Source organism: Telopea speciosissima, chromosome 6, assembly GCF_018873765.1.
Source record: "Telopea speciosissima isolate NSW1024214 ecotype Mountain lineage chromosome 6, Tspe_v1, whole genome shotgun sequence".
Taxonomy (NCBI): Eukaryota; Viridiplantae; Streptophyta; class Magnoliopsida; order Proteales; family Proteaceae; genus Telopea; species Telopea speciosissima.
In genome coordinates this window covers 48302056-48326124 of record NC_057921.1, presented here as the reverse complement: position 1 = coordinate 48326124, position 24069 = coordinate 48302056, and the positions used below count along the sequence as shown (strand labels likewise).

General features: G+C 39.0%; 1 protein-coding gene across 2 annotated transcripts in view; it reads right to left on the bottom strand.

Annotated features, from left to right (window-relative positions):
* Positions 1-725: 725 nt before the first annotated feature.
* LOC122665344 (rhodanese-like domain-containing protein 8, chloroplastic) overlaps positions 726-24069 on the bottom strand; it is a 38396-nt gene continuing 15052 nt past the window's right edge. Inside the window, exons 3-9 of one of the 2 annotated variants that reach the window (XM_043861465.1) lie at positions 23790-23939; positions 23356-23453; positions 23291-23325; positions 12236-12327; positions 8318-8421; positions 6399-6674; positions 726-1177 (exon numbers count right to left, since the gene is read on the bottom strand). In XM_043861465.1, the coding sequence (XP_043717400.1) occupies positions 1030-1177; positions 6399-6674; positions 8318-8421; positions 12236-12327; positions 23291-23325; positions 23356-23453; positions 23790-23939 (903 nt within the window). In that variant the 3' untranslated portion in view covers positions 726-1029. Of the gene's footprint in view, positions 1178-6398; positions 6675-8317; positions 8422-12235; positions 12328-23290; positions 23454-23789; positions 23940-24069 lie in introns of both variants that reach the window. The other variant, XM_043861464.1, reaches the window with a different exon arrangement.

Genomic DNA, 24069 nt, shown 5'->3' with positions numbered 1-24069 from the left:
TTTATGTAATTATATATAGACCCATGGGTTGAAATGGCTCTCAACATGCTTTTGTTGTGCCCACATGGACTAATTCTCAGCACCAGATACTTTATCGACACGCCAAAAGCTCTAAAATCGATGAAATGCATTAAATCAAGCCCTTTAGCCTATCTCATACTAGGCTGATCCAATCTAATAACGCCCATACACTAAACCAAACCCCATTAGGCATATAATAAGTTCGATTTTGGTTGGTGTATTTAATCGGTCTAATTTCGAGTTATTGAGTATACTCAAGTGATTCAATTCTAAGTGACTCGATTTTTCAGTTCATAAAAAACTGCTACATCTGTATTCCATCCTCTTTCATTAGAAGATAATAATAAAGCACACACAAGTATAAGAAGCTCATCAGCTAATTATAGAGATCCTTTCTGGGATTTCCAAATTAATTAGTTACCATGTTCAACCAAGTACTGAAGCTGATGCATGATCTCCAAATATTACTTCCATTACCGATCGGCACTTCAGAAATGTTCTGTTTTTCAGGTTATATCTTCACTGATTTCAATTTATTCAAAGTAAATATGAGCTGTTTCTCAAGACTATTTTGATCTCAGACAGCTTAAGATTAATGCTTCTACTTGATTATAAATAGCAACAACCAGCAAGGAGTAGACCTGACAAAATTTTGTCCTGGCACCCTTGCTGCATGTCACAGTAATACACCACAGGAATACAGATAATCATATCCAACCTCAAGAGAGGAAGATGCATGCTTGATCTGGTAAGAACCAGTTAAAAATGTGAAGTGATGAGCAAACAAACAAAAGTTTCATCTACTCAAGCAAGAAAGGAGCATGATTGAGTGGTTAAATGCTTCTTTTTGTCCTGATTTTCTGAAAGGGAGATATGGATTTGTTACCAGTACCCAACATTCATTCTTCCAACCCATGAGGCAGACCAATTTTCTATTCATCCCAGAAGATGAGAAACATAGATTACAAATTTCAGAAGGATACTCACCCATAATCAGGAGAGAATAAGCTAGTGGCTTTCCTGCAACTGCAGATCACGATAAATATGCCACTTTTGGTATCTCTGATGACCAAGTAAAAGGGGTCTAAGACGAGGAGCAGATGCACAATCCATAGAACAACATCCTTGTAGCTCTTTCACACAGTTCGCACAACATCTGAAACAGATATAGCATGGAAAGAAATAATGTGTATTAACAACAAGAAATAACTCACCAGGGCTTGACAGAATAAATACAGCAACTCATGTCTACATGAAACATTTGGAAGAACTCTTTTGCTGCCTATGACTTCCTACTGTGGGACATGGGCCATTGGTAACAATCAATTAATTGTGCATGCTGAACATGTTACCAGGTCACAGTAATTGGGTCTTACCCAAATACGACAGATGATGCATTTGGAAAGTAACCTAAAACATAGTTGTCACGGCGTCTAGGCGAACCAAGGCAGTTGAGTGGGTCATAAAAATAAGGTGACACCAACAAGGCGCCTAGGCAACCCATAAAAATGTGCCTGGATGCTAAGGCGACGAATTGACAATTATGACCTAAAAGAAAACAAATTACGTGGATAAAGAGAAACAACTATGACTTGATAATCTCACAGCTTGCCTAGCCAGTAATTGCAGCTAATTTCATGAAGAAAAAAAAAAAAAAAACTGTCTAAAAGTATTTAGTCAGTGATGTTGATGTATTTGGTGTCACCGTCATTGATTCAAACCACAGCCTCAACTGTCAACCATTGTAGCCAAAATTAAATGTGAAGTCCTAAGATACCAAATTGGAATGCAGATGTGAATGCCAAGAACAACAGAATAGATGTAGATATGTGAATCTAAAAGCTGATGCCACGTTCTAAATGTACCCGACTCCCTAAGCTAATTATTACTTGTTAGATTCTAGGTAACAGAATATTGGATGGAACTACCAATACTTACAATACCTGCAAAAATGGATTCAAAGCTCAAAGATTTCATAGGTGCATACTGTTTGCCACTTGGAAGTGGATATCGGATAACAGAGAATGGCGAATAACTTCGTGGAACATGGAAAATGACGGATTTTTCCGCTCTAATTGGAGATTGTTCATAATTGTTATTGTGTTTGTGCACAAATGCCCATTAGATCCCAACAGAAACCATATGAAAAGTTTCATAGGGCTGCAATAGAACTGTACTTTTTGGATAAATAAGAACTTTCAAAAACAAATATTTAGTGATTTTATAGGAATCTGATTTCCTGGAAGGCCCACCTAAGAAGGGCTTCCAATACGGCCCAAATATGTGCACGTAGCAGCTTGGATGGGTCAAATTTTGTGGACAGGTAAACTCCGAGGTCCCCTACTTACTTGTCAAATCTCAGCCCAAACAGAACTCCCTACGACATAACAAAGCTACAAGACTGCCTGATGTAGATAAATCACAGAAATGGACTTATTTTGATGAAAATAAGCCTTGAATTGCCTTCTATACATATTGGGTCTTTCGTCCAAGAGGTTTTCATTATAATACACCACTTTTTTTTTTTTTTGGTGAATAAAAAATTCATTACCAAAAGGGGAGGGATATACAAGGAGCCCCTAGAAAGGGAAAGAAAGACAAAACAATACGAAACAAAGTAAAGCCCAATCCTCCGGGAGAGGAGGGAGAGAAGCAGACCCCCAAGACACAACAATATGTTTGTTCCTTGATGAATCAAAAAAACGAGAGGAGACCATAGATAAGTTTCTTTTGACATCAAAAGAGATGGCATCCCAAATCTGCTGAAAGGGTTTGGAACTAGAGGACCATTTCCTGAAATTATGCTCCATCCATGTATGGTTAATAGTGGCACCAAAGGCAAACTTACCCACCACTTCACAGGTTGACTTGCCAGAAAAGGACATATCCACCCATATCCATTCCCTCACGAATGGAAGAATCCTGTCTCTTGGCCAACATTTTATCATGAGTCATTTCCAAATATTAGATGGTCCACATCTTCCAAAGACATTCCAACATAGACAACAGGAAGGAGAGAAAAGAATATGACGATGAATGAGAAAAGACTGTGTTGGGAGGCAGTAGGAGATGCCCGCCAAACAGTAAGTTGTACGAGGGATATGGCTCTTAAACCAAACTAATTTGTGCTAAGGGGACAAGGGACCACGAGATCTGCTGAAGTCCCAAGCTGCTTTGGAGCTGAAAGGGCCGAAGGTGATGCAGACCAAACTACATTATCTCCCCTACCACAAGGCCTTCTGGCAATGGAAGGCAAGGCATTCCAGACAACAGATAACAGGGGGGAGGGGGGGAGAGCTAGTCGTCATTACTAATGATGTCTGCCACCATGGATTGCTTGGGGAGGCCCGAACTATAAATGGCTCTAGCACCAACCAAATATAGAAGAACACCCATAGGGTGCCAACAGGAGGTGGAGGCATCGTCATCAATTTGGCAGGAAATGGCAATGAGAGCAATAGGCTTAAGCTTTAGAATCATGCGCCAGACCCGGGAAGCATCAGTGATAGGAGGAGCAATCCAGATAGAATCATTGTGAAGAAGACCAGAGAAGACCCAATCAGCCCAAAAACTTTTCTTCTTAGCCACAAGCTTCAAGATCAGCTTAAGAAAACCAGCTGAATTTACCTCTTTGATTCTTCTCAAGCCAAGACCTCCCTCATCCTTGGGAAGATAGATAGCGGCCCAGCTAGTAGGAAGGAATCCGGAGGATTCAGATCCTTTCCAAAGGAAGCAAACATAAGCGACTCCAACTCTTCAATGGTGGACTCAGGCAACCCAAAAATACCTTACCAATAGATGTAAGATGACTGAAGGACTGATCTGATCAATTCCAAGCAACCGGCATACGAGATAAACTTGTCCTTCCAAAGCTGAAGCTTCTTAAGAATAAGGCTTCAACATAGGAGTGCAATGATGAGCTGTCAACCTGCCTGGAATCAAAGGCAAGCCCAAGTACTTGACCGGAAGATGGCTGATGGTGAACCCAATCATTGCAATCAGACTAACCTTGTCAACATAAAAAAATCCCAGCCAAGAACAGAGAGATTTGGAGGGGTTGATTTGAAGGCCCGACAACCTCTCAAACTGCTGTAAACAAGACATAATGGTCTCAGGAGTGACAATATTTGCTTTGGAGAAGATGATGTGATCGTCTGCAAAGGCAATAAGAGCCTTGCACTTTAGAATGGGAGAGATAAGCTGCTGATTCATACAACACTGGATGCTTCTGGAAAGGGCTTCAAGTGCAAAGATAAAAATGTATGGTGAGAGAGGACAGACTTGGCAAATACCCAAAGTAGAGGCAAAGTGACCAGCCAGACTACCGTTGACAAGCACTGAGAAGCACAAAAAGGAGATGCAATGATGGATCCAATTGGCAAACACTAGGCAGAAGGGCATCTTAAGCAAGACTTTAGAAATGAAGTCCCACCTCAAGGAGTCAAAGGCTTTGTGGATGTTAATCTTCATTAAGGCGGTAGGGGGGGTGAGATTTTCTGTTAAAGCCTCCAACAAGTTCATTGCAAAGGAGGATATTATCCGAGATACTCATACCAATGATGAAATCTGATTGATTGTCACTGACGAGAGTCAACCACCAACTTAAGCCTGTTGGCGAGGACCATGGCAATGAACTTGTAACAGAAATTGAATAGGAAAATGGACCTGAAATCGGGCATAGCAGATGCACCTTTCCTTCTTAGGGAAAAGGCAAAAGAAGGTGTAGTTAATCCCCTTGAACTGACTGGGGTGAAGAAGAAACTTGTGAGGGCCTTGATGAGGTCTTCTTTTATAATGTCCCAGGAGGAGGAGAAGAATCCCATACTAAAGCCATCAGGGTCGGGGGCTCTGTTAGCCTTATGAGAATGGACAACTGCTAATTTTTCTTCCTCAGCGGGGATAGCCTGACGGGTGCTCATGAGGTGACAGGAATGAACTTGTTGAGCAGAATTTCAAGGAGAGGCCCAGTGGATGCCATGGAAGATGGCCTGAAAATCGACTTAAAATAGTCAATTGCTTTTGCTTTAATATCTTCAAATCGGTGGAGGGAGGAACCATCTCTAGCCTAAAGCATGGGGATGGAGTTGATATTTGTTCTGGCTTTCATAGACCTATGAAAGTAAGCAGAGTTTCTGAGTTTGAATCGCCAAGCTCCAACCATTAGATTCTTGACTTTTTCCTTATGAAACTCTCCTCTAGAGAAACCAAAGAGAGCATATCCAAAGAGACCACTTTTTCTTCTTCTGCCAGGGGGCAATGTGGATGTTAGATTGGAGCCTTAACTAAATATTAGAAACCTTATCTCAACAATCCGAAACCAACAAGGAGATGTTCCCAAAAGAGGAGTTCCAAACTTTAAGGGCACTTTTAACATTCTGAAGTTTTTTTGGCAAAGGCAATGAGGGAGTTGAGTACGCATGGATTGGCTTATCAACGGAGAAAAAATCCGGGTGAGAGGACCACATGTCAAAATATTTGAATTGTTTAGGGCTGAAGGAGATGCAAGGCTGGACAAGCAGGATAATGGGACAATGAGCAAAGATACCAGGTGGTCAAAGAAAGCATGCTTCTTTGAAGGAGGATTTGTATGGTTAGTTATTTCTCCTCCTCCTCTTTTCTTCTACTTGCTACTTTCTAGGTTTGTTAAAATAGATTTTAAGCCTTGAAACAGTTTTTTTTTTTTTTTCCACCATTGATCTACATTAAACGGTCTCCAAAGCATTGTCCTAGCCTCCTATCAGACCACATCTTCACTCTTCATCAACCATCAAAATCGTCGCCGTAGTTTCACCCTAAACCTTAGTTTCCCTTTGCTGTTTACACTGTCAACAACCAAGAGACAAAATTCCTCTCATACTCTCACCAAATTAGTTGGGATTTTAACCCACTCCTTGGACGCTACTAAACTGTAGAACCCTAGGTCCTACATCAGTACCCTCCGAGATCCCATATCCAAGAGATAATGAAAATTGAATACATCTGGCTTCAGTAGCAACAAGTTAATTTGTTTTAATTGTCCAAAACAATACAAATGATCATCAAAACAATGGTTTTTGGCTGCCTGATGCTAATGTGGACCATGTTTATTCAATGGTAAGGGTGAGAGGGTTTCTTCAGGTGTCCTATGCTTTGCCAAATATCAAACAATGTACTCCTACTTCATTTCTATTCGATCACTGATATAGCCAAGCAGTTAATGAGTATCCAATTTGATCATTGACATAGCTAAGCAATTAATGAGTGTCCTTTCTGAATATGGATACTTGGTCAGTTCAAAAACTATCCAACATGTTTTGGTCCTTTGAAGCATAAAATTTGTATAACTAGGAGATTTACTACAGGGTTGAGAAATAAATATCCAATAGAAGATTACTTACAGAAAAAGCAGATTGCAATCTATATTTGCACAATTTCGGTGCCTCGGTTCACAAAGTCGCAACCCACAGATGTAGCATCTTAGGAAGGAACTATCCAAAGAGACCAGTTGAGAGCGGCCTGCTTTAGCCACAGCTCCAGGCTTGTAGGCCGACGGTGGGAGAGAAAGACGAGAATCAAAAACAAACAAATTCCCAACCCATTCAACAGGACCTTCAGTCTTGAGATAATGAGAGACACCACCCTTCAAAGTGTACAAGTTTTGGAAGCCCTTTTGCCTGCCATAAAAAATTAGAAATTCTATTAGGAATCAGAACACTTGACCATGTGTTTTTAGATCAATTTGATACAACCTATGATACCATAGGATAACTGTTCTGTCCGCTGTGAACACTGGCATATAGTGCTGCATTTGTCTGCATTGCCAAATGCCAAGTGACTTCCTAATTCAGATGCTTCTTGCCGACTCAAATATTTTACAGGAAATCCACCCTTAGCTATTCTGGAAAATTTCCCTCAATAAAAGATTTTATTTATCAAAGGGAAAAAATAAAAAATTATGGGGATAGGAGATCATTTAATATGGTCCACAAAAAGCATTGCCACTCTTCACACTCCTGAGCACAGTAAAAAAATTGAAAAAGATAAAGAAAAGGTCAGGACGACAGTCTATTTTTGAGAGAGAATAGTTTGATAGGCTTACATTTGGCATGGTTCACGATTTCATGAAATATTTCGGTTTCAACATTTGTCGAAACGAAATATAGTGTGATACTAAAGGAATACAATATTTCGGTCGAAATTTTGGTATTTTGCCGAAAATACTGAAATTTTGGTGATATGTATTATTTTGGTGAAATCTCGACAATATGTATCGTTTCAGAAAATTTGGACCGAAACAATACTTTAGCTTTATAATAAATACTATTATTTCAAATGAAATGGGCCGAAATTTTGACCAATTTCACTAGTGCCGCTAGTTTCAACAGGAAACATTGGGAAAGCTGTGATATTTGTGATTTTAGGCCAGTATCACTCCTGTACAAGTGTGGAAGAAGTTGTTAAGCAGTAGAAGAACGCATTGGAAGCGATGATTTCCTGCGTTGTTGGAAGATTTGTACAAGATTCAATGTTGCAGGTATATTTTTACAAAAAAACAGGGAACATACTTGGTGGTTGACCTTCAATTTTTTATGTGTTACTCTAGAATGAGCATAGGGTTGACTTGCTTGTACTCTTGAATCTTGACTCACATATCTTTGACCTTTGTATTGAACCATGTATTATGTATAACATTTGATAATTATGAAAAATTTATAATTTTATGTCTATTCATTCTTAATGCATATTTAAGTTGTTTAAATTAAATTGAATGTGTACTAGTACTAAATTTTGTGTGGAATAGGCCATATCTGAGAATGTATACAATTACAGTAGTGTACATCATGTACTACCAAACTAGGGTCCGAAGTCAAACTACCATTTTGGGTGTTTTTTTTTCTTTTTTAATCTAAGGGTTCCTATATGTTTAAAGGACCTAAAATAGGGTTTCCTAGACATTTTGGGGCCTAATTTGACAATTTGGGCCTCAAAATCCTCCACCAAAACTTGCAGCCGAAACCTTCCATGTTTCTACCGAAATTTTGGTGGTTTGGCTCAAAACCGAAATCTTGAACTATGATGATTGGTGCTTTATATATGCATACCTTTTGGATTTAATAGAATGCTTTTACATGTTCAAGAATTTATCAGCTCAATTACGTATCACGTTTATTGAGTTTTTTACTCTAGCTGCTAACAGAAAAAGCAGACACGCGTCATCAGACCAAGTCATTCGGAAAGCAACCTGATTTTTTTTAGGAGCACCAGACAATCAAGCCAGACAGCATTTTACTATGACCACAATAAATTATATATTTACCTTAGGATTGTAGAATATACATCACAACGGATGCCTCCTGTACAATACATCAAAATATCTGTACTTTCTTTATCGACACTGGCTAGAGGATCCACTGCAGTGAGCTGGATGGAAAAAATATGTAAAATGAATAACTCAACAAAAATAACAATAGAAAACATCAATGATCATTATATGCATTGTCATAAGTCCACTAAATAAACCTCCTTCAATTTAAATTTGATTTCTTATTTCTTGCAATATATTGAGAAATATGACCCTTATTTGTGGAGAGAAAATTATACTTTTTCTTACTCTCAGCTTGTCTCCAGGTAAAAAAACCATATATAAGGAAAATTTTCAAGTCAAATAATTTTTTCCTCTACAGATTTTACCTAGAATTTCTTTTGTGAAATTTTTTTCCCGGAAACAAATGGAGTCTTGAGAGTTGAATACCTCCAAGAAAAGAACTGGTAGACCATGGTGAAAATTTTCACCCATCTAATTTGCCCAGAAATTATTCACTTAGCCCTTGTAACTCCCTAACAAACAATGAAATTTTAGTTCTTTTAGAAAACCAGTTGAACTTTGCTACAGAAGAAAGGTTCATAATGAATCTAGGGGATCCTGAATCCCAAGTTGATATTAAAATGAAGGAAACTAGACCTGTATTCACCTCACCTTGTGGGTTGTCCCACTATAGCCAACCATCGTCACTAACATAGATGATTGAGAGACCAGCACAAAACTATCAAAACACTCATGCATCTCTAAAGGACTCAAATGCTGTTTTAGAATGCAGACAACCTTGTGTTCAAAGCAGAGTCATCAAGGTGAGAGCTGAAGACATGGTGTCAAGTCCTATTGCCGTAGGCACCAAAGCACAAGGAAAGGCACAGAATCTGATGGAAGTGAGGCACAATTCTGAAACATATATATTATCTATTTTTTAATTTAATTAAAAATACCACCAGTAAGAAATAATGCAACATACACATAAATCACAAAGAATGCAGTATGTCAATAAAACCATACAACTGCACAAAGTCACAAGTAATAAACCAGTACTAGACCATTGTTGAGCATAAGAAAATCTCAATTCTATAACATATACCCACTGTGAAAAATCAAGGGGCAGGCTCCATTTACTCAACCAGAGCAAAGGTGAATGAATAGTGCCCAAACTACAAAGTTGCATAAAAGGCACAAGCTTTAGTGAAGCAGTGATGCAGGCAAATCATACAAGATGAACTGTTTTGGCCTAAATTATTATTGGAATGGGTTGTACACATTGGGGTTATAGTCAAGGTTTAAAGTATTGGTGCGTATCGTACCGTATCGGCCAATACGTCTCGGTTTGAGTCGGTGTCGATACGATACATACCGATACGTATCTATTTAAAAAAAAAAACAATGTATCGGCTGTATCGATATGTATCGACCGATACATGTCGATACGATACGATATGATACGGTTGATATGTATCGATACAGCCGATACGTACTGTTTTCAATTTTTTATTATTTTTTTAAATGTATCGGTACGTATCGATATGTATCGGTCGATACATATCGATACACATGCCTTTTTTCATATTTTACACCAAACACGAACCAAAAACACCCCCCCCCAAAGAGATTTGTTTGCTTGTTACGGGTTGGGCCTGTCGGTCCAACCTTCCGCGTCACGAACTAAATCTCAACTTTTTCTCCCTTCGGGTCACGCCACAAAATATGTCGGGTTGGGTCGGATCCATATCGCACTCGAATCCTTGGAATACAAGACATACTCAACACTTGAAAGGGAAAAGGTAGGTTTTTTTCAAAAAACTTGATCTTTTGCTTCAAATCTTGCATTTTAGTTCTTTTTTCTTTTTTTTTTTTGCTATGATTCAAGGAGAATAGGTTCAACTAACTATTAGATGCATGCTTTGTATACATTTGCAAAGATTTGAACTCAAATCCACCATTTTTCACCCAAAACCAAAAATGGCTTCCTTAAGGGCCAGTAGTGTGCTTATGTTCGGTCAGTACACAACATCATCCTAGTTGCTCTTATTCTTGAAGACTCTTACAGACATGAGTTTGATCCACCCTGACATTCTTCATGGCAATAGAGTGACTCTGCATGTAAGAAATCTTATCTTTTATAACAATTTAGAAGTGCCGCACTTGTCTGGTTATAGATTATTCACAATTCTTAGTGTATATGCATGATATATAACATATATTGCTTGTTTATATTGTTTTTTGTGTCCAAAAATGTATTTCCATGTGTATTTTTATCATTTTCATGCGTTTCTGCACTGATCGATACATATCTCCGATACGATATGATGTCTCTTAAAATCGCCTGACCGATACCGATACTTTAAACCTTGGTTATAGTACAGTGGGTTTTTGAGGTAATAGGCTTCTAATGGGCCTATAGTATGGGTAGTAGTTAGGAGCACGGATTTTGGAGTCTAGTTTCAATTCTATTTCCTTAATGATTACTAATCCCGAATCAGAAAATCCAGCAAAAGACTAGTTCTTAATAGGGTTATAGAACAGGGGAACAAACCAGAATATGGAGAAATTTAATAACTTAGAACAGAATGCTCAGAACAGAGCCAAACTTCAGTCGAATGGTCTAGTCTACTAACAAAAACAGCCTGCAGAATTTGAGCCAAATCTGATAACAGAATAGGAAGATCTAACAGAGTTCTAGAACTACTAGAAATGTAAGTAGCAGGCATAAAACAGTACCAAATCGATCGGAAAATGTCAGATCTAAGATCAGGATTTCAGTGGGCAATATAATAGAAACTGATGTATGAAATTTGAGCTAATACAGATCAGCACTCAAAGAAATATTTGAGGAAGAACAAAATTAGAAAATTGAGTGAAAATAGAGGTGCCATAGGGAGTGAAGAACTATTAAAAACTGACCGGTTATACTGAGTTAAAGTGATAGAAAGATAATAGGGCATGAATCCACCAAAAATCCGTGAAGAGAATCCACTCTTCCACTTAAGAATCCACCTTAGCCCTCACTTAGAATCCACCAAGCAGACCACTGAATTCACAGCAGCAGCAAAATTTAGTGGGTGACACCCTCTATCATTTCTATATTATGATAAAAATGGCACAAGATAATATGTCACTTCTATCAGTCCGAAATTTCAGTTATAATCTTAGTAACACAAGAAAATGCGTCATTTCTATCATAATATTGCAAAAAGCTTTACAGAATTATACAACAACAACAACTAAGCCTTATCCCAACTAAATGGGGTCATCTACAAGGGTCAGAGCAAAGCCAAAGAAAATAAATACTCAAGTACAAAGAAAGGAGCACAGCAACATCAACAACAACTCAGCAGTATCACACCTGAGTGGGGTCGGCTACATGGATCCTTGCCCTCCACTCAACTCTATTTGAGGTCATACTTGATACAAGACCTAAGCTATGCATGCCTTTCCTCTCTACTTCTCCTAGGGTCATTTTTGGCCTGACCCTACCTTCTTTTGGTTCCTTCAATCTGGATCAGATCACTCCTCCGTACTGGGGCATCCCAAGGCCTCCTTTGAACATGGCCATGCCACATCAAACGACTTTCTCACAGCTTATCATGTATCGGGGCAACTCCCAACTCAGCTCTAATATGATAATTCGTTACTTTACAGAAATATGCAATGTTTTATAAATGATAGGAAATGACACGAGATTGGGTCTAACTGAAATTTAAAAAATTCAATCCAAATGTCAATTTGGAGCCAGTAAAGAACCTAGTCCTAAACTGTCCTTTTTTCAATAGAATTAGTCTTTTCTAACTGCCTAGAACAAGCTATTCATTAGATGGCTAGGAAAATCTGAATGGTACAGTCACTGGCAAGGTACTTCCCTCACATCATGCTATGAATAAGGTCTGGAAATATTCTTTTCACTAGACGTACCTCTGACTTAGATCGCCCAAATGAAGTGCTCCTAAAGCTGTCCACATCAGGTCGTTGAGCCCCTTGAAAATGACCAATATCCCATTCATACCCTGTTTAAAAGCAAGTTAAAATCTTTCAAAAACTACAGCCAAAAATAATAAGCAAGGGCTGATCAGAAGGGTTCATTGTAAATTGAAACTATTCCACCTTCACATTTAAAGAACAAAAAAACATGAGAAGTATTGGAGAGTCACTGTTGAAAAAACTATATAATAATTTAGGCATTATATGCTGTCTCAACAAACACTTCTTAAGTTTTCTTTTTTCCTTTTTTTTTTTTTTTTGGGTGGGGGGAGGGGGATAATGTGGCCTTGATTTTCTCTTCTAGTCCCATTTTCCACTTTATATATAAATCATTTTCATGTTCAAAGAAATGCTTAGACATTTCACCCTATCCTGATTCACTTCACAGGTTTGTAGGTTCATTTCAATCTTACCGACAAACCAAAAGAATTCCACTAATAAATTACTCAAAAATGCATCCTAACTTTGCAGCTAAACAAGAAGGGAACATGAAAATACCTAGCAGATTTCTAGTCGGCAACTGTGTGTGTACACGTTATGACCATCGGAGGGGGGAGAACACCTAGGAGTGTTTCTTTCTAGCAGCGAAGAGTAAACATGAGTGTCCATGTAAATGACAGATATTGGCTGGGATTCCTGACATGGCACCAGCACTAAAGACTTTATAAGCTTACGTAGAATAGCAAAGATTGATCCAACAGGGACATGGACAAGGGGGTCCTACATAGCATATTTTTGACAAAGGAACTATCCTTGTTATATATACTCCTTTATACTTTTCTTCTATGCCCATATCCATGTCTGCAATGTTATTCTTACATCCAATCGGGACGGTTTTCAGTAGTTGTCTTTTTAATATTCAGCCAATCCTCCTTTGCATGGATCCTTTCTTGAATGTTTTATTAGCATTTGAATTACCCCATTTAGTTGGAGTAAGGCTGAGCTGTTGTTGTTGCTGTTGTATATCTTTTCGGAGTAATCCATTTTGACTATTTTTTATTTTTTGTGGAAAGAACTACCCTCTCCCAAAGTTTCGCTTCTGTGTACATGTCTAAGCCAAAAAATCTCAGGGCTTGCATGATGAATACTCAGGAGCTAAGTGACAGTGTGACATCAATAAGGGGAAAAGCAATGGAATGACAATTAATGCAAAAGTGATTACATGCCTCATCAAGTCAATCGATAAAGATACTGCCATGAATACCATATCTTTACAGTAGTGTGGATGCAGAAACGTATGTGGAATTATTCTGTCCAACCAATCAGAAACAATTTCAACATGAATAAGAAGTATCGACTTATAGAAGATTAAAAGCCATATCAATCTTCGGTCAGAACAAGAGAATATCACTACTTGATCAATCTCCACTTCTGCACTCAAGTAACTGATGGAGACCATGTCCAAGTGAAACGATGACTGCACTTGATTACCCTAAGTGCAATGACTAATGAAGTTAATATAGCCTCGTAGAGCCCTTCTAAGTTTCTCTTAACCATAATAGGCAGGAGCAGTTCAAAATGCTCATATTCAACTTGGAAGGTTGTGCTCATAGAATTTGCATGTGCAGATTTACCTTTCGATGGGTTATTTCTTTCACTTTTTCATTGAGAGCTATCATCAAACAGTAAAACTTGTTAGAATGACTTTGGCATCACCTGAAAAGTTGTTCAGTTATCTTTCCAACAGAACTGAGGTAATGGTTCAAGTTGCTCCAGGAAAGTTATGACCAGTCTAACAACTAGACAACAAGTTGTTGAAGGAATGTAATAGTTGGAAGTTGAAAATAAATTAATGTCTATCTTAGAATCTCTCATAATCCTTCAATTGGGAATTACTTGACTTAAGTTGTTAAACTTGTAATTGGAATTGCTATTTTTCTTGCTTCTCTTATGGTTGTCTCCCTTGAGTTTCGAGTGCCGGTTGCTGCTTGCAGTAACTCTAGGTGAGTTGTAGGTCAGTACTTATTTCTCTCTTCCCCATAAATCTAAATTTCGGTGGTTTGCGAAATGTCCCGCAAAGTTCACTGAAATATTTTAGTTTCAACAGAAATCGAAATAAAATGCTAGTTGAGCCATGATCCCTATTGTTTGCAAGTTCAAGTGCTGAGGCAGATTTCAGAGCCATAATCCCTATTGTTAAAGGGCTTTTTTTTTCTCGCTTGTTTGAGACCATTTAAGGCTTTCTTCAATCGGCAAACAGGGGATGGATTGGAAGTCTGATAGGGCATTAAGAGATAGGGACTGCGGTGGTAAGAAAGAGTCACTCAGTGAATCGGTGGATCACACACTTGTTGGAGACAGGGACAGGGACACACCTGACTACTATAAAGTATACAAGTGTTGAAAGCATAGTTGTCATGGCGTCCTGGCGCTGGAGAAGGTTGCATGGCGACCTACGCCATGGCGTCCCTCTTTGATTTCTTCTTCCTGTCTCTCTTTCCCTCTTCGATTTCTTCTTCCTGTCTTCAATTTCTTCTTCCCTCTTCGATTTCTTTCGATTTCTTCTTTCCCTCCTTGATTTCTTTCGATTTCTTCTTTCCCTCTTCGATTTCTTCTTCGATTTCTGAATTTTCTTCTTAAAACTTGAGAAACAATAGAGAAAAAATAAAACATGGCTTGAGTATACATCTATTAAAACATTAAAAATAGAGAAAATAAAAAATAAAACATGGTCGACATGCTCGCATTGGCGGGCAACATGTCGATATATCGACGTGACACCCCTCCACCGACTTGGATCGCCATGACTCCGTGACAACTATGGTTGAAAGAGTGAAGTCTGGGGACAACGGTAAACGTGAGGAATGGGATCTCCAAAGTTACCGCCCTACTAAAGAAGTTCGCAAGCAAGGGCATCTCTCTCTCTCTCGATGGGGAAGAAGCTGCAGCGGCACCTCACGAACTTCTTACTGGAGCAGCACCTATAGGCATGAGTGTTTGGATGCACGTGTTTTTTTCATATTCCTGCGCAGTTAAGAGAGAAATTGTTCCCCAGGGCAACCACTTGTGTCTTTCTTGCAAGTTGTTGTGGCTACTGGCTAAAAGACTCTTGAGTGGTTAGCGGTTAAGATCAAGGACCTGATTAAACTGTACTGCAACTAGTATAGCGCATAATGCAATATTACATGATCAAATGGAACATATTGAGGTTGACTGTCACTTCATTAAGGAGAAACTGAACTGTGGATGCATTCATACACCCTTTGACAAGATGGGAGATCAGTTAGCTGATGTCTAAGCAAAGGGTCTCAACAGCTCTCACTTCTCAGTTTCATATTTGTTTGAGCAAGCTGGTATGATACGTATGTGTAAACAGCCTTAGAACTGAATGCTTGAGTGATCAATATGGATCACCAAACTCCTTTATTTATAATCAAAGAGTTACAACAATCACACTAGAATTAGGAAAGCTACCCTTGCCTATTCATATTAGGAATACCCAAATAAGAATAGGCTAAGGGAGAACAAACATAAAAGAGGACAAAACTATCCCTATCGGGTAGAACTACTTATTCTAACATTCCCCCTCAAGTTGGAGCATAAATATCAAACATGCCCAACTTGACAAGAATAGGATGAAAAACTTTCCCACTTAATCCCTTAGTGAACACATCAGCTAGTTGGTCAACAGACTGCACAAAAGGAACACAGATCAACCCTTCTTCCAACTTCTCTTTGATAAAGTGCCTATCGACCTCCACATGCATTGTACAATCATGCTGAACAGCATTGTGAGCAATTCTAATGGCAGCCTTGTTGTCACAATACAACATCATGGGAAGACGGACAGGAACACCAAAATCTTGCAATAAGCCTTTGAGCCATAGCAATTCACAAATACTCTGTGCCATAGCATGAAATTCTACCTCGGCACTAGACCTTGCGACTACGTTCTGCTTTTTGCTACGCCATGTAACAAGGTTTCCACCAACAAAAGAGCAATAGCCAGAGATGGACTTCTTATCAGAGGATCCAGCCCAATCAGCATCAGTATATGCTTCGATATGAAGATGGCCATTCGGAGACAGAAGAATTCCTTTTCCCGGGGCTGACTTCAAGTAATGAAGAATACGAAGAACAGCATCCATGTGAGAAGAATGAGGATCATGGATGAACTGACTTACCATACTCACAGCGATGGCTATATCTGGTCGTGTATGAGATAGATAAATAAGCTTGCCGACCAATCTCTGATAAGGACCTTTGTCAACAGGTTCACCCTCCTTTTCTTTAAGCCGTGTAGTAGCTTCCATAGGTGTATCAGAAGGATGACACCCTAGCATTCCAGTCTCGGTCAGCAAATCTAGGATGTACTTCCTTTGAGAAAGAACGATGCCCTTAGAAGATCAAGCAACTTCTATCCCTAGAAAGTACTTTAGGTTTCCCAGATCATTTATTTCAAATTCTTGGCAAAGGAAAGTCTTTAATTTGCTGATCCCATTATTATCATTCCCGGTGACCACAATGTCATCCACATAAACTATGAGAAAGGTTATTTTTTCACCATTCCTTTTTATAAACATGGTATGATTAGCATTACTCTACTTATAACCCACAGAAACCATAGCCTTGTGAAACCGTCCAAACCATGCATGGGGTGACTGCTTCAGCCCGTATAAAGCATGCTTTAATTTACACACTTTGCCATTGGTTTTATCACATGAAAAACCCGGTGGAATATCCATATACACTTCCTCCTCAAGCTCTCCATGGAGGAAGGCATTCTTCACATCTAACTGCTGCAATTTCCATCCCATATTTACTGCACAAGATAGTATTACTCTGACAGTGTTCAACTTTGCAACTGGTGCAAAGGTCTCCTGATAATCGATCCCATAATTCTGAGTAAATCCCTTTGTCATCAATCGTGCTTTGTATCGATCCACAGTGTCATCTACCTTCTGTTTCACCACAAACACCCACTTACATCCAACTGGTTTCTTTCCTGGAGGAAAAACCACAAGCTCTCATGTATCATTCTTTTGTAAGGCTTTCATCTCTTCCATCATTGATGCCTTTTACTTTCCATCAATAAAAGCTTCCTGCCAATTTTGGGGAATACGAACAGAGGAAAGAGAAGAGACAAACGTACAGAAGGATGGAGAAAGGGAATCATAAGACACTACATGAGAAATAGGATGTTGAGTACAAGCCCGAATACCTTTGCAATGAGAAATAGGCAAGTCAGGAGAAGAAGGAGAAGAGATGTTACCTGGAGAACGATTTGGTTCCAGGGCCGGCGACTGGATTGGTACTGGTGCTACAGTGGATGGTAGCTGCTTGTTTTTGGAATGTCCCCTGTGGTAGGTTTTGAGATTAGAATCATTAATTTTCTCCTAAAATTCCCTAATGGTTTGTTGGACTGGAGTAAACTCCCCCTGAAGGGGATTTTTAGCATCATCTAAGTTCTCCCCCTGGGGAAAATCCTCTCTGTCTTCAGTAGGAGGGAAGGGAGGAGCAGAAGGCTCAAGAGGGGTGGGGCCAATATTCGGTTGGTTCTGTACAGGAGACGTATTCGGCTGGTTCTGTACAGAAGCTCAACCAACACATCTTCCTTGAAAGTCTCCCCCTAAAGAGCTGTAGATGGATAATAGAAGAAAGCTTCATGAAAGATAACATCCATACTGACCAAGGTACGACGGATGAGGGGGTGGTAACATTTATAACCCTTTTGGGATGGAGAATATCCCAAGAAAATACAACGGACGCCACGGGGTTCAAGTTTTCCTGGGGATCTGGTATCTCTAGCATAACAGACACAACCAAAAACTTTAGGTGGAATGACAAAGGAGGAATATCCTTGTAATAAAGTAGTAGGGATTTGTGAGTCAAGGACTTGGGTAGGTAGCCTATTAATGAGATAGGCTGCAGTAAGGATAGCATCTCCCCAATATTGGGAAGGAATAGAATGGGCAAACATAATAGCCCAAGACACCTCAAGGAGGTAGCAGTTTTTCCTTTCAGCCACACCATTTTGGGCTGGGGTATTGACACAACTGGTCTGATGGAGGATTCCATGAGCAGCAAGATAGTGTTGGAACTGACCATCCATATATTCTTTGCCATTGTCACTCCGCAATATCTTGAGAGTGGCATTATATTGGGTTTGAACCATCTTATGAAAAATTTGAAAATAGGAGAAAACATCACTTTTGTTATGCATCAAATAAACCCATGTACTCCTAGAATAACAATCAATAAAAGAAACAAATCAACGATGGCCTTTGAGGGAAGGTTTTCGGCTAGGTCCCCAAACATTAGAATGAACAAGATTAAAAGGAGAAGAACTTTTTTTATTAGAAATAGAATAAGTGGAACGATGGTGTTTGGCCAAAACACAGGCCTCACATAAAAATTCGTCCTTATTACACTCTTTAACTAATGTTGGAAATAAAAAAGACAATGTGCCAAAAGGGGGATGACCTAGTCTTTTATGCCATTGTTGAAGTTCAGAAGATACTAATGAGCTTTGATGAAGAGGAGAAGGAAGTGGTGGTGGTGAAGTAGGACTCCCATTATCATGCAGGTACAATCCACCATGCATCTTACCACATCCAATCGTCCCCGTTGCCAGATCCTGAAAAACACACTGTGAAGGGAAAAAAGTTGCTTTGCAATTTAAATCACGGGTAAGACTACTGATGGATAGAAGATTAGTGGTAAATTTAAGGATATGTAAAACAGATGATAAATTTAGAGAAGGAGAGCAACTGATAGATCCTTTCCCAGAGACAGAAGAGAGAGAACCATCAGCCACTCGGACTTTATCTTTACCAGAAGTAGGAGAATAACGATGAAACAGGCTGGAGGATCCAGTCATATGATCAGTGACACCGAAGTCTATGATCCAGGGAGGACTACTGATGCACAATGACCAGCAAAAGAAATACCTGAGTGGGCCAAACTTGAACCTGGAGGGTTGGAAGAACTGGCAGGAGTCGATGTAGTAGAAGTAGCGGAAGCCTGTAACATACGACGGAAAGCCTGAAGTTCATCCTTGGATAGTCCAGTGTCAGTAGGAGGAGTAGTAGTGACAGCCTCAGTATGATTAGCTTTGTTTTTTGATTTCTGAGCAGCACGCTTAGCTTCAAAGTCGGCTGGTTTTCCATGTATCTTCTAACATGTGGCCTTAGTGTGCCACAACTTACCGCAATGATCACATTTGACTGCTGCCTTTTCAGACTTAGAATTTCCAGCAATAGGAGGAGTAGAACCAGTCCCAATGTGTAGAGCTGGTTGATCCGGAGGTGCAGTATTAAGCATAGCTGCACGTCGTCGATCTTCAATATGAATCAATGCATAGGACTGTTCCAGTATAGGGAAGGGATCCTTGCTGAGAATCTGAACCCTAATTGGATCGTATTCAACATTAAGGCCAACCAAAAAATCATAAACCCTAATTTTATCGAAATGCTTCCTGTACGCAGCAATGTCATTGGCAGTAGTGGGCTGATAATCAGAGTAATGATCAAGTTCTTGCCAGCACTTGTGAATATCAGCATAGTATTGAGAGATAGTCAACTCATTCTGTTTTGTCATGAATTTTTTTCCTTAACTCATATACCTGAGCATCATTCCCAACCTCAGAATAGGTATCCTTTGCGGCCTTCTATATCTAGGTAGCAGTGTCAAGGAGAAGATAACCAGGTGCAATGGAAGAATGCATAGAATGTATAAAATATGACATTACCATAGAGTCATTAGATAACCACCGAGTCAGGGCAAGTCCTTCTTCAACAGGTTTGGGAAGGCTGCCTGTAAGGTGTCCTGTATAGCCACGGCCAGCAATAGTAAGGTAAGTAGACCTTGACCACACCAATTAGTCCCATCTAGTTTAGTGGGAGAACCAAAAGGAAGGTACTCTGGATGAGCAAATCCATCTGAGTCAGCTGAAGTAAGATCAGACATGATGTCAAAAGTGTAGAAGACACGGGTTTTGAAATTCCCACAAATTGAACCATCATAATAGGCTCAAACTTCGATCGAATTCTCTGCAGGTAGTATGGAATAAGTCCTCAAAAAATCAACTTCTGATCTTGCCGAGTTTCTCGTTTTTTGGAAAAGCCAAGACGAGACTGCCTACGAGTCTCAAAAGTTTAATATCTCGGCGAGATCTCGGATCTCGGTTGGATCTCGGTTTCGACCCATTATTTTAACCCACCTTCCACTTAAATACCTTACCTAATTGGACAAAACTCGACATATCTCGGCGAGATCTTGGGTCAAGATCTCGGGTTGACCCAAAGTTGAGGCTTCGAGTTGGAAAAAAAAAATGTACCAACTCGGCAAGATCTCGGCGAGATCTCGACTCGTCTCGGTTTTTCCAAGAGTCGAGTTGGTACCGAGACCCGAGTTTTAGTAACTTGCTTCTGATGAATAAATAAAAAACCCTAGCAGGACAGATGTTAGAATCGAGTAGAATCCTGGGTTTTGAGATTGCAGAATTTTCAGCCGTCAGAATAGGCTGAAACTGAGGTCAAGTTTCCCTCTAGTGGTAGGGAAGATGTCCTCCAAAAATTAGCTCCTTCTGATAAGCCAATAAAAAGCCCTAAATTTATGAAAATTTAGGAAAAAAACTTGAATGAGAGAAATCGCAAAGTTGAATCTGAATTTATGGTGATTCATATCTGCAGTCTTCAATCAGGGAAGGGTGTAGACCAATAATGGCAGAAATCGAGCTTGAGTTGAAGTAGCAGCTCGATCCCCAAGGTTGGAGGAAACCTGCGGCAGATTCTGATCACACCAAGGATATTTGATCTTCAATGAGGTGACATTGAGGGCAGCAGCTAAATCTTCATTAGATCACCTCATAGTTGCTGCCCTGAATGAGAGAGAGAGACCGAGAGTGGTAGAGAAGAAGAAAACCAGAAACCGAGAAAGATGGAGAACAAAAAACCTAAAAAAAACGAGAAAGCTGCTCTTCTAGATCAGAGTTGGCTCTGATACCATGTAAACAGCCTTAGAACTGAATGCTTGAGTGATCAATATAGATCACCAAGCTCCTTTATTTATAATCAAAGAGTTACAATAATCATACTAGAATTAGGAAAGCTACCCTTGCCTATTCATATTAAGAATACCCAAATAAGAATAGGCTAAGGGAGAACAAACATAAAAGAGGACAAAACTACCCCTATCGGATAGAACTACTTATTCTAACAGTATGCTTTAGCATGAGGAGGAGTATCATAGTGTATGACTGTACGGTTATTAGTCTCATATATTATGGAGCATAAGGGTAATATGTAACCATGTAAAGGGGCAAAATAAACATTTTGGTTTCACTGAATAATAAGGAAGGTAGGTGAACCTACGGGGACCCCATGCAATTTCCTGTCACCTCTTCCTCTTCTTCCTTTTACTTGTTCTGTTACAGTTCCTTCTTTTCCTCCTTTTCTTCATTTCTAACAGTATTTAGCATCAAAAAGCTAAGTTCCCTTTCCTCCATTTATCAAGGCCAATGACACCTCCCACCCAACAAAGTCAAGGATCTCTGCCTCGTAATGAAATCAACTTAATGGTACTCAGCATTCTCTAGATATCAAAGGGATGTCAGTATTAAGGCTTGTGATTCGTTGGATAATTCCTTGCAGTCGTAGATCACTGTGCTAAATGAAAATTCATATATATAATAGCATATTATCTATAACCACATCCAGGCATGGTCCCAGTAAGCTGGATTCAAAATTCCATTATTATCGATTATATATGTGTTATGTAAATTGTAATACTTATTTTTTTAATGAGGATGAGTATGACAAAATCTAAATATGCTATTATATTATATATTTTATTACACATCATTTATCTGATTTTAATGTATCAACCAAGTTTTTGGTGTATAGAAAAAAACCACTTCTGTTTTGAGTAGGGGGTTGAACCCATATCAAACTGTGTAACAGATGGTCTAACCAACTCAGTTAAGCTTGAATTACATTATAGAATCTGGGAACAAATCCAGTACCACAGAAAACAATGCACTAATCAAGAAAACCTTAAAAGGACCAGACCACAGCGAGGTCCATACAATCAGTGAGCTTGATCCTGACTATCTGACCAGGCAGGGCCTGGCAGAAGGCCCTTATACCCTATGCTACGCCCAGCCCAAGCCTACCCTAGTCCAAAAAATTGCCTCTTGCCCTTCACTCAAGAATATGAAGGGAAAGAGTCAGAGCATTGCTCAACCTACTAAGCAAAATTTTCTTGAACTATTGTTGAAAGAAGAACATGCCATATAAGTGTTTGATCAAAAGATAATCATAGACCACTGCCCATTGAGATATTACACCATAGGAATTCTACCTACAGATGATTCACCTGACAAAAATGGATCCTCACAGCTCACATAGAATCTTCTCTTACCTATAAAGCTAAATAAAATGTTTTGGGTATACGGTGCTTCCATGCTTTTAAGGTGTTAATGCCAGCATGTCATGTGATGCTTACCCTTCTTCCTCTTGGTTTATAGATTCAGGTTCATTGACTCAGATGATCAATGCAAAAAAAATTTCAATATAAAAAGAACATTTTTTTCAGATATTGGAGGACTTTACCTAATTCTTTAAACGAACCTCTTACCTCTCAAATGTCATTTATGATTCAAATCTCCACGCAAACCTTCTGTCTATAGTCCATTTTCTAAAGGCAATTACTTTTGAGTCCCAGTGTAAACAATTCCAAACTGGGTTGTCCCATAGGTTCATAGGCTTGGTTTTTGCCTAAGAATTCAAATAAGACCTTTCAAACAAGTTTGACACCCAAACCTTTAACAACAGTTACAGCAGTATGTTTCATTTAGCAGTACATAGCAATATTTAAAGAACAGCAACATGAGAATGAGAGAGAGAGAATGAGGGGGGGAATGATAGAATTTAGATTAGCTAATTTATTTTAAAAGTTACCATGGAAACTGAAACAATTTTTGGAACTAAAATACAACAAAAGCTGCCCTTGAATGGGAATGGATGAACTAAAAGATATATAAATTACCATTTCTCACATCCAAAAGAATAAACTTCCTACTAAGCTTTGGGCTTGATGTTCTGTCAAAATTATTTACAGTTTCCAATCTTTGCCTCCATTCTGATGGTGTAAGTGGAGTTGCTCGCATTGAAGGGTCAAGCAAAGGAAGATGTGAGATGCCGCCTTCCAACTGGGTGAACAGAAAAAAAGAAATGGTTATTATAATCTCTTCAGAATCCAGAACAACATATCTGTGTAAGACAGAATAAGGACATAAAGCTGTCTAAGATATGATGGTGAAAGGAAAGTGATACTTGACAGAACATGGTAACATAGTATTATATGGGAAAACATGTTCTGTTCTGTAGAACAAGAAATCTCAAGCAAATAAGTGGGCATACTTGCAATATAATGGTAGTAGGGAAATAAAAAAATAAAAAAGTTAAGTAAAATCCAGAATTTTTAAAATGTAAAACAACAATAAGATCCATAGAAATAAAAAACTAGAAAAAAATACACAGCTTGCCTGCACCAGTGAAGGTTTATACCGCAGTTTCAGTCGTGGAAAGGCATGCCCAGATATAGCAGGAGATATCTGAGCCAAAAAATAAGAAAATCTCTGGTCTTCTTTCAACCATTTTAAATACACCAAAGCATCTTGAGATGGGCCACTGTACTGCAAAAGTTAGAAGGGAAAAAAAACATCAAAAGAAGGTTGAATAAAGCGACAAATCAACAGTTATAATAAAAGGGTTTCATGGTTAATAACAAGGATTTAAGTATCAGTATCCCGCAAACGTTAGAAA